The sequence below is a fragment of the Mauremys reevesii genome, linkage group 8 (genome assembly GCF_016161935.1).
Source record: "Mauremys reevesii isolate NIE-2019 linkage group 8, ASM1616193v1, whole genome shotgun sequence".
NCBI lineage: Eukaryota > Metazoa > Chordata > Testudines > Geoemydidae > Mauremys > Mauremys reevesii.
In genome coordinates, this window is record NC_052630.1 from 18,022,822 (window position 1) to 18,040,694 (window position 17,873).

The following is a 17,873-nucleotide window of genomic DNA, read 5'->3' on the forward strand; positions in this document are numbered from 1 at the left end:
CTTCTGCTTATTATTGCTATGAGCTGTAGGAGTTTTACACCGGATTCCCTTGTGTACTATGCCATGGTTTCAATTATAATTTGTACCCTTTCCCTGTAAATAAAGTCTGTGCACATTGTCATAGTAGAGGCACTGATTGATTTGGTTTGGATTCTTGCCTCCATTGTAATTTCTAAGTCTCTCTTCACTGTCTATTTTTGCAGCTTGTCCCCCAGGGCACTATGGTCCTGAATGCCAGGGCAGTTGCACCTGCAATAGAATTGAAAACTGCAGCCCCTTCACTGGAGAATGTGCAGAGAATTTACAGTGTTCTCAGGAATACGTGGCACAGCAATGCCAAAGAGGTACGTGATACACAACCCAGTGGTGTCACAGTGGAGAAAGGAAAGTAGCTGGCAGAGTAACAGAGCTTACTGATTTTACTCTCACTCCCATCATCATGATGTAAAATCCAAAAAGGCAGTGCTGGGCAGAAGACATAGCAGAAAATTCCTTGGTTTCACTATTGTTTTGGTTATCAGCAGGTTGGCCATGTATGCTATCAAATGTCGTCTGCTCAGCTATCCCCATAATATTTGTGATTCCCTAAGATTATTAATCATTGTGCCGGTCATTGAGTAATTTTGCAGTTTCTGTTAGAGAAAGCAGTAGACAAACCCAGGAGAAAATGTGTCTAAAACCTTCTTTCATTGCTGGGTTTCATGCCTCACTGTGCACCAAGACTTGCTCTGATTGGCAGCGTTCCAACCCATGTGAATGGTATATAAACAACATAGCAGTTGAATGTCATGCGACTTTGCAACTTGTGTTCTTGGCTTCAGTATGTTCTAAATAATAATCCTTTGTACTTCTGTGCAGCCTCTCATCAGAGGGTCTGAAAACACTTTATGCTCATCAATTAACCCTAACCACGTCCCTGAGATAAGTAATAATATCCCCGTGTTATACAATGGGAAACAGAAGCATACAGAGGTTGAGAGAGACACAAGGTTGGTGTCTCACAAAGAAGCAGTGGTAAAGCCAGGAATAGCATCCAGACCGTGGCTCTAACCATTAGATGGTACCAATTCCTTCTCTTTTTGTGCTGTACTTTTGCAGTGCATAGCAATATGCAGTAAAAGCTGTGTTATCCGGCACTTTACCAACCGGAAAGCTCTAGAAATCGGCATTTCTGATATCTCCCAATAGAAATCTTCAATCCAGTAAACGGGACCGATGCCAAAGCTAACTGGAATCAATGCCGAAGCTATTCGGAACCCAAGTATTTCTGAGAGTAGTCAGACTACGCTCGAGTTAGCCGAGAAGAGCCGAATGCTGTTCTTTCTGTTTGTATCCACCATTGTGATCGGTTGGTTTATTACTCAGTGTATTGTCCTGTGTTTATCATAAAGTATCAATACCATCCTACTATTATGGCATCCAAAATACCAGCGAAAAGCAAAGGAGAGAAGCGTAAGAGAGTTATGTTGACATTGAAACAGAAAATAGATATTTGTACACATCTTGAAAAGAGCGAGAATAGGCATGTTTATTCATTTTATTGTATTCTAATTCTTCGAAAATTGGTAAAGTAGTTAACTAGAATTTTTGACTAACCAGCACCTCCCATTCCCCCAGCATGCCGGATAAAAAAGCTTTTACTGTAATGTGAAAATATTGGTTCACTGAAAGCTGTACTGGTTTCAGCGAACTGATGTTTGTCAAAGGGATATTCGCTTTATAGGCAACTTCCAGTCTTGAGAGACCACCCCACAGCATTCCCAAATACAGTGCCTGATCCAAAGTCCATTTGAAGCCAGTGGAAAGACTTGCATTAACCTCTGTGAGTTTTGGGAATAGGCACGTAGTGAGAACATTTAAGCTTTTATATGAAGAAGCAGTTAATTTCATTGGAGTCAGTAATGGTCACTAAAGCCAGATTTCACTGTGTTGAATAATGGCATTTCTTTAACAAAGGTCTGAGGCTACTGTTTCCAAAAGTGAGATTTTATGAGTGTTCCGGTTGTTAAAATGTAGCTGTTTGTTCCTCAGGAGTGATCAATATGAAATGCCCAGAGGACCCTGGTTGGTGGTACTGGAATGGCAGCTGTTATTATATGGAAGAAACTAATAGTTTAACCTGGCTGGAAGCTAAGAATTACTGCACTGCCTATAATGGCACTGACCTACTATTGCTGGATAGTGCAGAAGAAAAGGTAAAGTGTTTCAGTTTCTGCGGTGTTGAAAAGGTGGTTATTGATGGACAAATGTCACCTTGCAACTTCAGAGAGCAGCTCCCTACGTGTCTTCAAAGTTATAGATGCCTGGTTTACAGGGATAGCCAGGCTTTCATAGCTGTTAGCACAGCAGATGTAATTTACTCTTGCTCCATTAGAACAAGAGCTACCAACTGAGCTGTATTCTGCAAGTCGAGCTTCAGTGAGTACGTCTTTATTGATGATCGGGGTGTGCGAACTTGTGAAAATATTGTCACAGTTTCGTGTTGGATGACTCTGCAGGAGAAAAATATTACTGTTCAGTGAATTTCAGAAAATGGCTTTGTGCATTGAAACATAAGAAAAATCCTGCTTTACTAATTGCAATCCAAACATTGATGTTCTTTTGAACATATCTGTGAAAAGTGAGGTTTCTCAGTTTTAACTCCAAAACAGTTCTACAAAATACAGCCACACCACTTACCATGCCTTAAAGGATGATTCCTCCCTGTTACGCCTTGCGTACGGCCCAGTGCCTGGCTGGAACATAAGTACTGACGGGGCTTTAGCGTTTGGCCTGACTGCACATACTAGTCTGTGGTGGTGGGGCCATTCAACAGCAAATGGCTTTTAAAAACTGCATCTACTGGTGGAAAGACACTGAGCCAGATCTCACTTAAATAGTTTTACACCATGCACATCATTACAGTTACTCCTGACTTACAACAGTGTAACAGAGAGAAACCAGTCAATATACACGGTCAGTTTGAGACCCAAATGCTACAAGTTCAAGTATTGGGTCAGGTGTGTATATCCAGCCCAGTTACAGAGCCTTATGGGGCAAGCTAATAAAAAAAACCTGACTCTTACCATCCCAGTGTCCTGCACTCCCCTGTCTCTGACCGTCACAGCATGAGCACATCAGCTAATAGCTGTATAAAAGGTAATGCTGTACTGTGCTGGCAGTGGCTCTTTTTATGGTGCTTCTGCAGCACAGTAATGTAATACACCTAGAAAATGTTTCTGTTGTATGTTGTAAGAGAGTAAAATCTCCTCACAAGTATCACTCACTCTCCCGCCCTTGGACTCTCGTAACTCTTTTAACCAGGCTCTTTGTGTTTCAGACAGCAAATTCCTGAATCATCCGTTCCCAATATTCTACATACTTGGTCTAATTGCCAGGGTCATGCTTTTCAGCTGTAAAACACATTATTGTGCAGCACATGCAAAAAGCACATCATAAACCAAGCATAGTGTGAAAAGGCTTCAATACAAAAAGATTAGTGAATGACTTGTCTACAGCCTTCTCAGTTTGCCTAAAAAAATCTTTTAACCAACTGCTGTTGTAAATTTTACTAAAGTGATGTCACTGCTGTCATATCACCTCTTCGCGGTACCCACCTCTTTTCTGCAAAGTCTTTCTCTACAGAGGTGTTCAGTGTATTGCATAGATAAAAGCTATTTGCCAAATTCAAATCTCGATTTGACCTTTGATTTTGAACCCCTCTCAAAGTCAGGAGCTGTTTGGGTGGTTTGGATAATTGGATACCAGTACTAGTACCAGGACAAATGTTTACGACTGAAAATCATGCCCTAGGATCCATAAAATAAACCTCTGCCATTTACCTGTCAATGGGCATGTCCTTCTTTATATACATTAGTTCTCTAACAGAAGTGTACTTCTAACTTGCAGGCCTGGATAACCTCAGTGTTACGGAAACCTGTTTGGATTTTCTCGTTGGGTGCCTTGCAAAGCGATGTGGAGAAATCAAGCAGGAAGAATCAGCGTGTCATGTAAGGCTACCGTGCTGATTTCATAAACATGGGGGTTAAACAGACTACACATCTAATGGGGTTTTTAAAACACTTTTCACCCCAAGGGCCAGATCCTCAGCTGATGTAAATTGTCGTAACTCTATTGACTTGAATGAAACTATGCCAGTTTACACCAGCTGGGGATCTTCAGGGAGGTTTGCAAAGGCACATATGCCATTTAGGTTCCTGACCACCAATGACTTTCAGTGGGAGCTGGTTGCCTAAAAGCCATTTGTGCCTTTGGAAATCACCCTCCAGCCTGAAATTTCTACTGGCTTCTTTGTGAAGTGGTTTTCTGCACACGTCCCTTGTGAGAGGAGTTCCTCCCTTCATCCACAGAGTAGGCCCAGTAGCGGCAGCAGCAGGGACCATGGAGGGACCACCTCTAGATGTAAGAGATAATGTAGTTTCCATGATAATTCGGGACCAGGAGCCTTCCTTCCGCACAGGGGCCAATTGCCATCCCTATGCTTAGGGACCATGGCTTCATTGGGGACCATACTCTTGCCCCCTTCCTGCACCGCCTCCTGGAGCATCCTGCACCATCTCTCCATCTGAAATATGGGGAGCTCCCTCCGGGGCTAGACAACTCCAGACAACTTGGCCCACAGTGTCTTTTTTTCTCTCTGCTGAGGCTACCAGGAATGGCGGGTTGCAAGGATGTATTTTTGTGACATGGATCACTGTCCACCACTGATAGCCACCTCCACTGGAAATCAGCTTCACAATATGGAAGCTGCCTCTAGCCTTGATCTTGGGTCTTTGCCTGCTTATTTGTATGAGGAGTCCATAGCCATCACAGCTTTCATATTGATCTTGTGTCTTGGTTAATGCTCTGCTTTCTGGATCCCAAAATGTATATGGAGTTTGGTATCTAGAGAGTGGTTTGAAGACTAAGGGCTAAGCTACAGGGAGCTGCAAAAGTAGGTCTAATATGACAGAGTGAAAAGGATAAGGGGTATAGGAACATCCTGGGGAAAATGTGCTTGGAGTCATTGGGAAGTAAGAAAGATATCTTGGAAACTGAAATAAGAAGAAAAAACATTGAGTGAGTATCACTCAGGAGAGAGAAGTGGAAGGCTAAAAAGGCCTATAGAGGATACACATATCTAAGGCAGGACTCTAAATCCTGTATGTGAGTGCATAAAATGGACATTTGGGCCCTACTTGCTGCTTTGAGCACTCAAATGACTGACTGAAAATTTAGCTCACATGGATTTGTTATGCGTCTTTTCATGAGGTTTAATATAACTACAGTATTTCTGAAATCATTTATTTTTCTTAGTGCCAAAACCCTGGCTCTCTTTCATATGATGTGATGTTTAACATCCACTGCTATGTGCTTTTGATTGTTCAGGGTAAGCCCCACCAAGAGTACTGCTCCAGACAGTTGTGGTCAGCTGAGTGTGAATGGGAGCTTGAACCAAGTTAACTGTTCTTCTCTGGCTTTCTGGGTTTGTGAAAGAAGGGAAGGTAAGAGAGAATTCCGTGGGCTAACCATTCGGGAGGTGTTCATCTTACTCTTCCAGGACAAAAAGCCTTGGCTGAAGTATGTTGCTATACCATATATTTTATAGGTTCACATCTGTGTATGGCAAATATATAGGGCCTGATTCTGCTATTTACAATGGTTGAACTGCTCACAGAGTAGGTACTTGGCACTGTCAGTAAGGGTGACAGAATTGGGCCAAAAGTGAAATTGATCAGTTTAGCTATTGTTCATAAAACGTGCCTGCGGCCCTAGCCATCTAGTGCTGTGAATGGCACATCCCTTACAAGCTAAGCGGTGTCAGCCTGGGTCAGCTCTGAAGATAGGAAATCTCTTTACAGCAACAAAACCAAAAGTCAAGGTCATGAAGTTGGTGACTCAGTATGAACAACCTTCTTGTGAAGGGCCAGATTGCATGTTTTATGCTCAGCCCTGATGCATAGTTGCGCTGCCACTAGAAGCTCCCTGGGAAGCAGCATTCTGCAGAGAAGCAGTTCTTTCCAGGGCATCCTGTCAGTGCAGTGGAGGAGGAGAAATGTACTACAGTCCCTTTCAGGGTGCAGCTAACTCCCTCCTCCCCCATGCAATCAGACAGCTCCCCAGAGCACTGAATACTAAGACCTGGGTAGTACTAACTCAAACCACTAAACAGTAGTGGTAGATATCCTTACTCCTCCAAATGACTGTGTGGGTCTAGTCACAATTAGAGTTGAGCAAATAATTGATAATGTTGGTTTGGTGGTTTTTAACCGAAATGAAATTCAGGTAATTTTGGACTGAAACTAAGGGTATGTCTAGACTACCTGCCAGATTGGCGGGCAGCGATCGATCCAGTGGGGATCGATTTGTCGCTTCTAGTCTAGACATGATCAATCGACCCCCGAGCCCTTTCCCGTTGACTCCTGTACTCCAGCACCGCGAGAGCTGCAAGCAGAGTTGACGGGGGAGCGGCAGCAGTTGACTCACTGCGGTGAAGACACCACGGTAAGTCAATCTACGTTGACTTCAGCTACTTTATTTATGTAGCTGAAGTTGCTTAACTTAGATCAAAACCCCACGCCCCAGTGTAGACCAGGGCTAAGTTATGGTTTCTTCTTCGAGTAGTGTCTCTGTGAGTGCTCCACTTTAGGTGTCGGTGCGTTCCTGCGTCGGAGATTGGATATTTTAGGTAGCAGTACTCGGTTGGGGCGCGCGTGCGCAGCAGCTCTCTTACAGTGTCGTTGGCGCCTCTTATAGCGTGTGCACAACTCGACCCCCTCAGTTCCCTCTCTACTGTGTTCGGCTGCAGACGCTGCTCAGTGGCAGTGCCGCTTCTTTGAAAATCTCTAGAAAAGAAAATAGTTTACATCGTAGTTTTAGCTTAGATAGTTTGGTTAGACTTTACTGAGCCATTTATTTTTTAAAAAAAGTTTTCTTTTTCTTTCCCTTCAGTTTTAGTTTCTTAGATTGGCAGTAGAAATAGAGTTTTCTTTTAACCAGTTTCTACATTTTTCTTCACATTTCCCACCTCAGTTGCAGGAAAAATCATTGGAGACAATGCCAGGCTCACCCAGTTTTAAGAGATGCGACTTTTTTCTGCCATTTTTTTTCAGTCGAAACTATTCAAATTCAAATTAAATGTGCAACTTATTTTAGTGTCCTGAAAAATGCATTTTCTTTGGTTAATTTCTGATTCGCCAAAAAAATTTCACCCAGTTCTAGTCACAATCTAACACTAAGTTGATACCAAAGCCTAGTACTAAGTAATACTAGGCTTCTGAAGGTGCCTTGAACTCCAGCTAGGGGTCAGGCTTTTAGCCAACTCTTCCTATTCAGAATTGTCAAGCAGCATCTGATTTGCAGCTCTTATCATCCGCACACACAAAACAGAAAAGCAAAGATCATGCTCTGGTAATTATATTTTACAGAAAAGCCTCTGAACTTGAAGTGTTGGATTCAAGGAAATGTCAGACTTGTTTAAGTCAGTCCCCGACTGCCTTTATTTTACAGATCTTGCCACATTTAAATGAGAATGCTGAGCCTGGAGCAAACAAGAGGCTAATAGCATCCGTTTGTATTAAATTTAATAGTCTTGCATTTGATTTATTTACCAAAAGGAGAAACATGACAGCAGTCTAGGAGAATTTAATGTATCCAGTCCTATGAACAGAACACAAACTAGACAGACAAGGTCACTTCAGTCTGGATTTAGGTTCTTAAAGGGAATGATACCAAATAACCTGTTTTTTTCCCAAGCTAGAAATGTAAAAAGTCAACAGGTGTGGCTGGCTTTGAAAAATGGTTTTCAGTGACTGCCTGTGATCCAGCAAACAAGCTGCGTCTGATTATAAAACAGTGCTTTACACTGCTCAGGAAGACCATTGTCAGCTGCTGTAGCTCAGCGGGTCTCTGAGCTGATGGAGGAGCATGTGAGATTCACAGTGTAATTTTAAATGTTCAAAATTTGTGCCCATTTTTGAGCAACGTTGTTTCTCTTTCAAAAACATGCAAAACAGTTGGTGTGGTTTTTGCAGCTACATTTTTGTTTTTGTGAATGCAAGAAATGTGGGGGTAGGAATGGGGGCGTGGAAATGGCAAAATGAAATTGCAGAATAGCATATTAAAATTGTTCTGTAGTCCTAGACAATGAATTGCACTTATTAGAATTGTACTGTTATATGTGTGCCTGTCTTCCTTTCTTCAGGGTGCATATGTTAACACTGCCCTCTACTAGAAAGAATGACAGACCTGCTTGAGTTTGCATTGATCACATTGTTAAACACTGTTACACAACCTACAGCAATATGTGCATGTGAGATTGTGTGGCCATCTTGGGTAAATCATTTATTTTATTACAAGTGTGACTGTTTCTCAGGTTATTATTGGTGGAATATTATCCTGGTTCCTATCTGGACATAAGCTCGGAGGGGTCGAGATTTTGTATGGATTGACTGTTCATTGGTGTGAAAGCTGGATACATATATGGAAATAACAGTTTAGCAACGTGTGTGTTCCTGGTTCCCAGATGTTCAGCTGACCCATCAGGTCACCCAATGTGTCCCTCTCATTCTTTTCCATATGTTTATATTGCCATTAAGATATTTGTTACAAAAGAACAGAGAAATGAGAGCAGGAATTAGTGTCAAATAGTACTCTAAGCCTCAGGTTTGAAACCCCTAGACTCCTAGGAACCACAAGTTTGAATCCCAGCAAGCTTGGCTCTGCCCTTCATTGTTATCAGGTAAGTAAATGGAGATCCATGGGTTTACTGCAGAGGTAGTCAATTATTTCTTGTCAAGGTCCAAATTTCTTGGTCAAGGTATAGTCAAGATCCAGACTCCAGAGAAAATAATAATAGAAATAATAACAATAATGATAAGTAAATAAAAAGATTTTGGGGTTTGTTCAGAAGCATCTGGTAGTCCGGATTTAGCTTGTGGTCCTCCTATTGACTACCCCTGGTTTACTGTGCGTCAGTTTTTTAGATGAAGTCTTTAAAGCAATTAACTAACGTGCCATATGCAGAAAATGTGAGTGCTATTTCTTGCTGTTCCTCGGCGCCCCCATCTTGCCCAGTGAAGGAAAGTGTAGTACAAGGATTCAGTCTGTAAAATGCAAAGAGAAAATTATGGATGCTTTTCTGAAAATCTTTCAGGTGACAGCATGTTTTGGAAATATTCCAGAAGGCTGCTTACTAAGCCTTTATGGGGAGATACATATTCATCCTTGGAGTTTGCTCTGTCAGCCTGTATTTTAAAAGCAGATTGCTCTGGAGTCACCTACTGGGGAAAGCGTTACGTACCAGTCACTGGTAAAGAACTGATCTTCAGCAAAAACAGACAGGATGCTGTGTACTTGAGGAGTGGTAATTGTCTTCTTGTTAGTGCTATATATTAAGAAAAAGATAATGCTATACCATTGTATATTTGTGCATGGAAAAAGAAATGAAGGCGTTGCTGATTACTTTTTAGTTGTTTGTTTTATTTTTCTGTATTCCTTGGAAGTTTGAAACTGAAATGGAAAAAAATAAAATAATTCCTATAAAGCATATTGACAGTATAAGATTAAAGTTTAATATATCAAGCAAGTTTACTATATTATATTTCAAGGTAACTTGGCATTTTGTCCTTATTTTTCTTTTTTAAAAAAGTGATTTAAATTTTCAAGATATGCCAAAAATGGAAGTGAAATTTAGATTTTTTTTTTTAATTACTTTCAGCTTGCAGCAAAGGACACTATGGTGCCTATTGTCAAAAGAAATGTCCCACCTGTCTCAATCGTACCATGTGCAATAGACTCACAGGGCTGTGTGATGGTACAGTGACATGTCAAGAAAGGAAGAAATTAGAACTCTGTGAATACCGTAAGTACTGCAGCTGAGGAAAAATCAGGCTTTTTTCCTGCTGACGTTGGACATTTTGATGTGGACGTGATATGAATAGCTTCTGTTGACATTGAGAGAGTCTGTTTGGTGGAGTCCATTTAGCAGGATTTAGGTGTTTATGATCAGTGTGTGGGTGGGAGTGGGGAATGGTGTTCAGACTCCTATTGACTTGAATGAGCTTTGGATCAGACCCTTATTGGCTCTGACTCAAGAACGCATATCTATTTGGGAAAGCATCTGAGTATGTTAATGAGACTTTTACATGCTTAAAGTTCATGTTATACATTTGTTCAGGTGCTTTTCTGAATAGTGATGGACTTAAGCATGTGCCTCAGCGCTTTCTTCAATGTGAACCATTTTCAGTAAAAATATTGACTGCCTAATTTTTGTTAAAGCCTCTAGAGACTGGCGCTCTGGGTGCAAAATAAGTTATCAAAGATGTACTGTGTGCCTTTCTTTACAAACCACATATGGCTTGGTTGGGCAACTTTACTGATATCATCCCAGGGTATGAAATCACACTGCTCTAAAATAATATATATATAGAGTAGGAAAACAAATGTCTGATTTTTTTCTATGTTTTGTCAGGTTTTATCCATTTGACAGCACTTTATTTACATTCAGTACCCCTCTTTCCTTAGCTCTGGGAGATTCCACTGTTATTAATGGGGGTTTCACACAATGACAAGGGAGAGAAAAAAATGTAGACCATAGTAATGTGTTATTGTAAAGCCGCTAAATCTATCGGGGGGGTTTAGAAGCCAGGGCAGCGTCTCTACCTGAAACTACTCTTAGTATTTTTTTTAAATTGACTGTTAAGTTGACACTGTCTCTTTAAGGTCCCTTGTAATGGCTGTGGTATCACAGGATTGGCAAAGGAGGAAAAATAGTAGGAAAAAAGGGAAATATTTTTCCTTCCCTGTTCCTTTTTACCTTTCTACTTTGCATGATTTCTCAGAATGGAAAAATGCCTCCATAAATTAACATCAGCAATTGTTTTAAATATTTTTTAGAGTCAACTACTATCTAACAAGATACAAAAAAGCACCGTTTAGTGGCCTGCTAATAAAACACCAGAGTGACTAAAGCAAACCGCAACTAACGGGCTACTAAAATAGACTTTGTCCTGTATTATGGTATGCTACATGCACATAACATACTACAGTTATATAGGAAATCATGTGCAATATGCCTTTAAGTTGCAAATAGCTGTATAATATCTTTTCCTGCCTAATAGTGCACAGTGCGTGTTGCACCTTTAATTTGTATGTCTGCATGTTTCAAAAAGGCCTTACAAGCAAGTTCTGTTTTGCCTCTTGGAAGTACTGGAATGGAAATTGTTACTATGTTCCTCCATATGGGGTGCTGAATAAGAGCGAAGCAGAGTTCATGTGCAGTCGGTTCCAAGGGGCACAACTGATAAAATTAAACATCACGGAAGAACAGGTCAGTCATATGAGTATCAGATTGTTCATAGTTAATGAAGAGGTGCTGTTGAGGTTTTCGCTAGTCTTTAAATTTGTATTGCTTTGCATTCCATTGTGTCTGAAACGTTGAAATAATATTAATCTCAACTTATTGGATCCCTTTTATCTTCTTAAAAACACTGATTAGTTTTTCTTTTATGTATTTTATGGATCACATGCCAACATGATCCTTGTTCTTTAACTCATTTATTTGTGTGCCAACATCAGCTTCCATTTCTTATTCACTTAAGGGAGCACCCCCATCCATAGTTCGGTGATGCCAGGATTTCTGGAGATAGGGTTTGTTAGTTATCTTGTAATCCATCAGCCAGCTGGCTGGATATGAAGTAACAGATCACAAACTGTACTTGTAAGCTTTCTGGGGCAGAGACCATCTTCTTGTTCTGTTTGGACAGTGCCTAAGTACAATGGAGTCCTACTTCATGACTGGGTCTCCTACGTGCTAGCATAATGTAAATAATAATAATACTGAGCTAAAGCTAGAGGTCCTTATTCAGGTAAAGTCCCACTTGATGTCAATGGGAGTTTTGCCTGAGTAGGGACAGAATAAAACTAAACAAGGATCTCAAGATTTAGCTATGTAGGTCCTACATCAGGAGTGGTTATTTATTTTTTAATTTGTCTTCAATTTCTCAACAACCGAATGGTGGATTTTTGCAAAAGTTTGGGCCCTGGAGATAGAACCAAGTCAGGGAGAGCAGAAGACACCATGAAGTCCACTAGAAACCTCACCATGCAGTTATCTGGTAGTGGTTAGATGATAGTATGGAGATGGGCACTATAGACAGAAGTTAGATAGTGCTGGGATCTGGAGAACATTCGTACCCAACTAGAGCCATTGTAAAGTAAGTCAAAATTGGCCCTCAGCTGCTCGACAGCACCCTTTTAACAATAGATACCAGGTATAATACTTCATTATGTACTTGTAACTAATGTTTGCTTTGAACACTGGTGAACAGCTACACATAGTTAAACCTGCTCCCATTTAAACCAATAGCAAAATTCTACTTGATTTCAATAGGAGCAGAATTGGGTCCTTAATATGTTAAGCTCGTTCTCAATACCAGCTAAAAAGAGAATCCAAGAGTAATGGGCCAGATCCTCGGATGGAAATGTGTGCACCTATATACCATTCATCCAGAGAAATGAGGCTGTGTTTGGTGGTTAACGATTGCATTTATGTATGTATTTTAGCCACAATGTACGTCCCAAACGCTGCTTCTGCTAATTCTTTGCAGAGATGGATAGCTAAAGTCATCACTAGAAAAAGCTGGCTTGGCAGCCTGAGCTATAAACTCCAGTCAAACTCCTGGATCATGCCTGATGGAGATAGAGCAGCGCCTCGTTGGTAAAATAAGCAGTTCCCATTTCTCATTCTGTTCACCTTTCCTTTATTTAAGGGTGGTAAGATCATGGGGGAGTTTGCCTTGGCCATATTTCAGATATTTAAATATATTCACCCTATAAAGAGAAATAAATCTCTACTCTTTGAGGGCTCAGTTTTGCAGTCCTTATGCAGATTGTACCAAAATTCAGGCTCTGTACTCTGCCCTTCAGTGTAGCTGGCATGAATACACACCTCCCTAAACCAATATTTTGAGGTCCAAGGTATTAGTTTCGTGGCTGCTGGGTCTGTGAGATACTAAGCAATGTATCAAACTGCAACTGTGTTGTGTGGTTTTATTGCTGTGGATTGAGCAAATGCCTTATAAAGGATCCCATCAGGAAACACGGCTGCAGAATGATCTCCCATGATGAGGTGAGATTACTAATTGCCTTTTGACCTGACTAAGCATACCTTGATTATTGTGTCTTTTCCACAAGGCATTGTTGAATATTTTGATCAGAGGGGACTGAAAGTTCTGTGCAAATTGCAGCTATGGTCTAAGGTGCCAGCTGCTTTTGGAAAAGGAAATCCTTCATATTGACACCACTCTGGATGCATTTGTCTTGAGATAGTTACAGTATTTGGCTGGGAAAGGACAGTACGGTAACAAATGAGTGAAACTGATCTCATAGTCTCTGTTCAAGCATTTCAGACAGTTATAGGGAGTTATGGAGCTATGTCAACTTATACCAACTGAGGATCTGTCCTGTCTTTTTACACAAGGTGATGGTGGTGGCTATTCTGAGTGCAGTCATTGGTGAATGATGGGGATTTAGTACAGCTGTCTTGTTTTTCACACATGACCTTTGTACCTTGAAATCTTGGGGGATTCTGATTGTCAGAAGATTTTGGAGAAATCATTTTCTGCACCTTCCTGTGCAAGCACAGAAAGTAAAATTTTGATGAAGCTGATACAAATGTGAACCTGCGGGCATGATCAAGGCCATGACAGCTAATGTATTTAATTAACTAACTGAGGGTAGTGATTGATTTAGATTTCTTTCTAATTGTGCCTGTTAAAAGTGCTCTAGGCCTAGTCCATGCGTTAATGAGTGACAGTGGAAACACACTCCACCCATCTTCCCCCGGAACCTCTTCCCAATACCCCAACTCTACCTCCTTCATCTCTTACCCTTTTCTTCCCCCCTCCCTGAGGAGTGGCGTGGGAATACAGATGAGATGTGTGTTTGCAGTGACCTTCGCTCATGAGCTGGAAATGCAGACTCGTGTAAAAGTGAGTTTCATTGCTTTGTTTTGCTTTGCAGGGGTTTCAAAGCAGTTCAAGATTTGTGTGTGCAGATTGAACCCATATCTGGAACCTTTATTTCCTTTGCCTGCTCTGAACGGGCTTCGTGGATCTGCAAGGGAGCCCCAGGTGAGAGCACGCCCTGCGTACGATTCACAGTGTTTTTAACAGCCCTCCCCATGCAGCGCCGTGTACAGTGACATATCAGAGGGGTGCCTAAGGTGCAGCTTTCCAATGCTTGTCTGCTGCTTCACGCCCTGAGCAGGATTCCTCTCCCTCTGCAGGAACTGCCTGCACCCAGCCAGAGTCTGGGCTGGTATAGAGAGGAGTCCCAATGTGTTTTAGAAGACACACCAGCCTCAATGCACCCCTGATCCTGGACTGTGGGCATCTCTACAGCGCAGGTGGAGGTGGGATCACACTTGTGTAGATGTACCAACACTAACCTAGCTAGTGTGGCTAAAAAGAAGCAGTAGCACAGGCTAAACAAGCTCACTGAGAACCGTGGGTTTGTTCTAGTGTTGCAAGTCTGTGCCGATGCCACCACACCTTCCCTGCTATTTTGAGCTGTGCTAGCTAGATTAAAGCTAGTGCAGGTTTAGCTACTCAAGCTGCATTCACCCTTCTGAGTGCACTGTAGACGTATCTTTGTGTGCTGGCTCAGCATCCTAGCATATATTACACCGACTGCCAACATTCCAGAGAAGCTGGGATCAGTGAGGTGTAGGGAACCCTTGGCCACAATGGAGATGAGCTGTGTAGGACCAGCTATGCTGCTCTTATGCCATCAGAAGTTTGGAGTGATCTTTGCATGCATGGTCTGCTATGCCAGCTATAGGTAAGACCCAAGTGCATCAGCAGTTTGGCACAAAGCCGCCTCACATCATCCTACAATCTGGGCCACTAATTTACAAATTCAGGCCCAATCAATGGGGCTATATTCTGTGCTGATTTAGATCCTGAGTAATGTCATTATAGCCAGTGGGGCTGGAGGAGAGTAGGGGAAACCAGTGCAGAATTGGTCCAGAACCATGTCCTAGGTTTAGCATCTTTGCTCTTTTTCCCTGTTTGTTTTGCCAGTTCCTGGAGCGCTGGATTCCATGTATAAGTGGTGGACAACGTTGACCTCGTCCCTTTTAGTTTCAGTTTTCGTAGTTGTCGTGAGTGTGTTTGTTACATTTAAAGCCGCCCGGTGGAGAAGACAAGTGCTGGTAGAAAAGACTGATGGGAAAGAGCAGAGAAATAAAGTGGAGATGGAGAACTTGGCTTCCTGGGAGAAACAGGCCCTCAAGTCTGACAGGAGCAACCCCTTGAATTAGGGTGTAGTGTTTGTGGGCTCTGAAGGCAGTCTCATCCCATCCTCTGTGGACTGAAGATTTGGCTTTGAGGAAGAGGTTTGAAGTAGGGGAAACAGGAGTTAGAGCACTATAACAGATAAGGAAATATTTAACTTGAAATTTGTTGAATGTCTTAATTGATTTTTTTGGTGTTTTAATCTTTCTCTGAGCTCCCACCTTCTCTAGTGACTCTAGTCTGTCATAAGCAGGATCTGTCAGATGACACAGCACTACTTTCAGCAAAGCAGAACATCCCTAGAACATGACTAGTCAAATACATTTCCTTAAATCATATTGCATTTCTCTCAGAGAAGTTTTCATCTGTGTTATGTCTTCTTTAAGCAGTTCAATAAACTCTCAATTAGAAAACATGGCTTTGCTTGCTAGATGATTTTGCAGCTGTTTGGGGTTTTTAAAGCTGCAAGAAGGGGTTAATGGACTCTAATACGTTCAGCCTTCTGCATCATATTATCAAATACTATAAGGCCAGATTCAGAGCAGGTGATGTAGCTCCACTGAATTCTTCTCTGTGTGTCTTGGTGCTTCACTTCTCCAGTTTACACAGCTAAGGACCTGGTCCTCAGCATTAAACACACTTGGTCAATGGCACAGTACTTAGTATTTTTGAACCAAATTCTTCTGTCAGTTACAGACCTTTAACTCAATGATGAACATGGTTCTGAGCAGAATTTGAGCCCTTGTATTATTTATGCAGTACGAGTCGAAAGCTGAAGTCCCTTAATCAGGAAGAATTCATTGATATGAGTGGAAATTTTTTCCTGACTAAGGGCTTCAAGACTGTTTTAAATACACTGGTGCCAGTTCCCCTCCCACACCGGTTTTATGCAGCTGTAATTCTGGTGATTTTAGCGGAATTACTTCTGACTACCAGCAGTGTGAGTGGAGAATCAGTCCCACCTGCATAAGTAACAGAGACTGACAAAACCATCGAGCCAAAGCAGCAGAGAGACTGAAATTGATTAATATAACAGTAGGAAAGTGAGCGCAAACTGTCAGATTCAAGGATATGCTGACCATTATCATAGAAACAAGGTGATACTGAGGACAAAACCTCATGCTTACATAAGGATATTTTCCTAAGGGATCTTGGTGTTCTGTTGTTTAATTACCTATTTAATATTTTGCTGATCTGAACCACAGAGCATGACAAAGTTAATATGACTGTGCATCGTGTAAAATAAAGCTACTGGACATCTGCAGTTTCCACCTCTCAAACATTAATTAACTGAAAAGTCCAAAGAAGCCTAAATCCATATTATCAGCTCATTGGTATCCATAGCACTGACAAAATGTCACTCAGCCCATTAGCGCTACTTCGATAGCATCTATAAATATACTTCTGAGAACACCTTGCATGTATAATGCATAAAGAGTCAAGTTTGGAAAAAGAGTAGGGGAACATCTACCATTGCCTCTTTCTGCCAAGGCTTCCAAAAACAAGTGAAGAGTTTTCTGCTAGAATTCCTGGACAGTAGAGATGTTACATTTGCGTGCATTGAGGACACTGAACAATGGAATATCCTGAGTGAAATCAAAAGGAAAATTCCTAAACTGTAATGGAAGGTGAGATGCATAAAACTTTATGGAAAATGGATCTTTAAAAAAAAAAAAAAAAAAGTCCAATCAGAAACACAGGCCAGCATGGGAGTCTGCCCCATGCTGTTTCGAGGAAGAGCATTCGGATGATTATTCACTTTGAAAGTGCAGCTTTCCCATCTTAAAGGGGACATTTATGTGCAAAAATAGATCTGTGCAGAGTACTGTCTAACTAGGGGCCTAAGATCCATGCTACAGTCAGCAGGAGTTGGTTCAGCACTAAAGCATTGTCTTTTTCATGTCAGTGGGAATGCTTAAGTGCCTCTTTTCTAGTCTTTCATTCTCTAGTTAAAGACCCAGAAAAGAAATCTACATAGTTTTTCAAAGGGTACAGATTGAGCTGTGTAAATGGTGAAAAGAAAGTAGGAAAATGGTAGGTTTCCTAGAGGCTAGAAGTGTAAAAGTCGTCTTGTCCCATGAGCCTCTGGTTTCTTCGTAAATGTTAATACAGGACTTCATTTGTGCAGCGCTTTAGTTACATGAGTGGGATCTGCAAGACTGGGCCCTGGGTCATCTGTGAACACAGCAGACTGGCAACCTGGAAAATGAGACATTTTTGGTGAAATCTTGGCCCTTTTGTTGTCAGAGGCAAGCAAAACTTGCAGGGAGTTCAGTGGAGCCAGGGTTTCAAAGCTCAGTGTTTTTATCTGAAATTAATAGGCAACAGGTTTGAAACAAACAAAGTATTTTTTCACACAACGCACAGACAGTCTGTGGAATTCTTTGCCAGAGGATGTTGTGAAGGCCAAGACTGTAACAGGGTTAAAAAAAGAACTAGATAAGTTCACGGAGGATAGGTCCTACAATGGGTATTAGCCAGGATGGGCAGGGTTGGTGCCCCTAGCCTCTGTTTGCCAGAAGCTGGGAATGGGCGACAGAGGATGGATCACTTGACGATTACCTGTTCTGTTCATTCCCTCTGGGGCACCTGGCATTG

At 41.6% G+C, this 17,873-nt stretch overlaps 1 protein-coding gene across 7 annotated transcripts in view; it reads left to right on the forward strand.

The window, feature by feature from the left end:
* The window catches only part of LOC120370360, a 79,741-nt gene extending 64,053 nt beyond the window's left edge, over window positions 1-15,688 (forward strand). For 4 of the 7 annotated variants that reach the window (XM_039484924.1, XM_039484925.1, XM_039484926.1 and 1 more), the window contains 10 exons: window positions 204-344; window positions 2,032-2,195; window positions 3,889-3,989; window positions 5,368-5,483; window positions 9,134-9,343; window positions 9,698-9,841; window positions 11,151-11,308; window positions 12,588-12,697; window positions 14,002-14,111; window positions 15,063-15,688. In XM_039484924.1, the coding sequence (XP_039340858.1) occupies window positions 204-344; window positions 2,032-2,195; window positions 3,889-3,989; window positions 5,368-5,483; window positions 9,134-9,343; window positions 9,698-9,841; window positions 11,151-11,308; window positions 12,588-12,697; window positions 14,002-14,111; window positions 15,063-15,301 (1,493 nt within the window). In that variant the 3' untranslated portion in view covers window positions 15,302-15,688. Of the gene's footprint in view, window positions 1-203; window positions 345-2,031; window positions 2,196-3,888; window positions 3,990-5,367; window positions 5,484-8,182; window positions 8,281-9,133; window positions 9,344-9,697; window positions 9,842-11,150; window positions 11,309-12,587; window positions 12,698-14,001; window positions 14,112-15,062 lie in introns of those variants that run through there. The other 3 variants (XR_005583713.1, XM_039484928.1, XM_039484929.1) reach the window with 3 other exon arrangements.
* The last annotated feature ends 2,185 nt before the right edge of the window (window positions 15,689-17,873 follow it).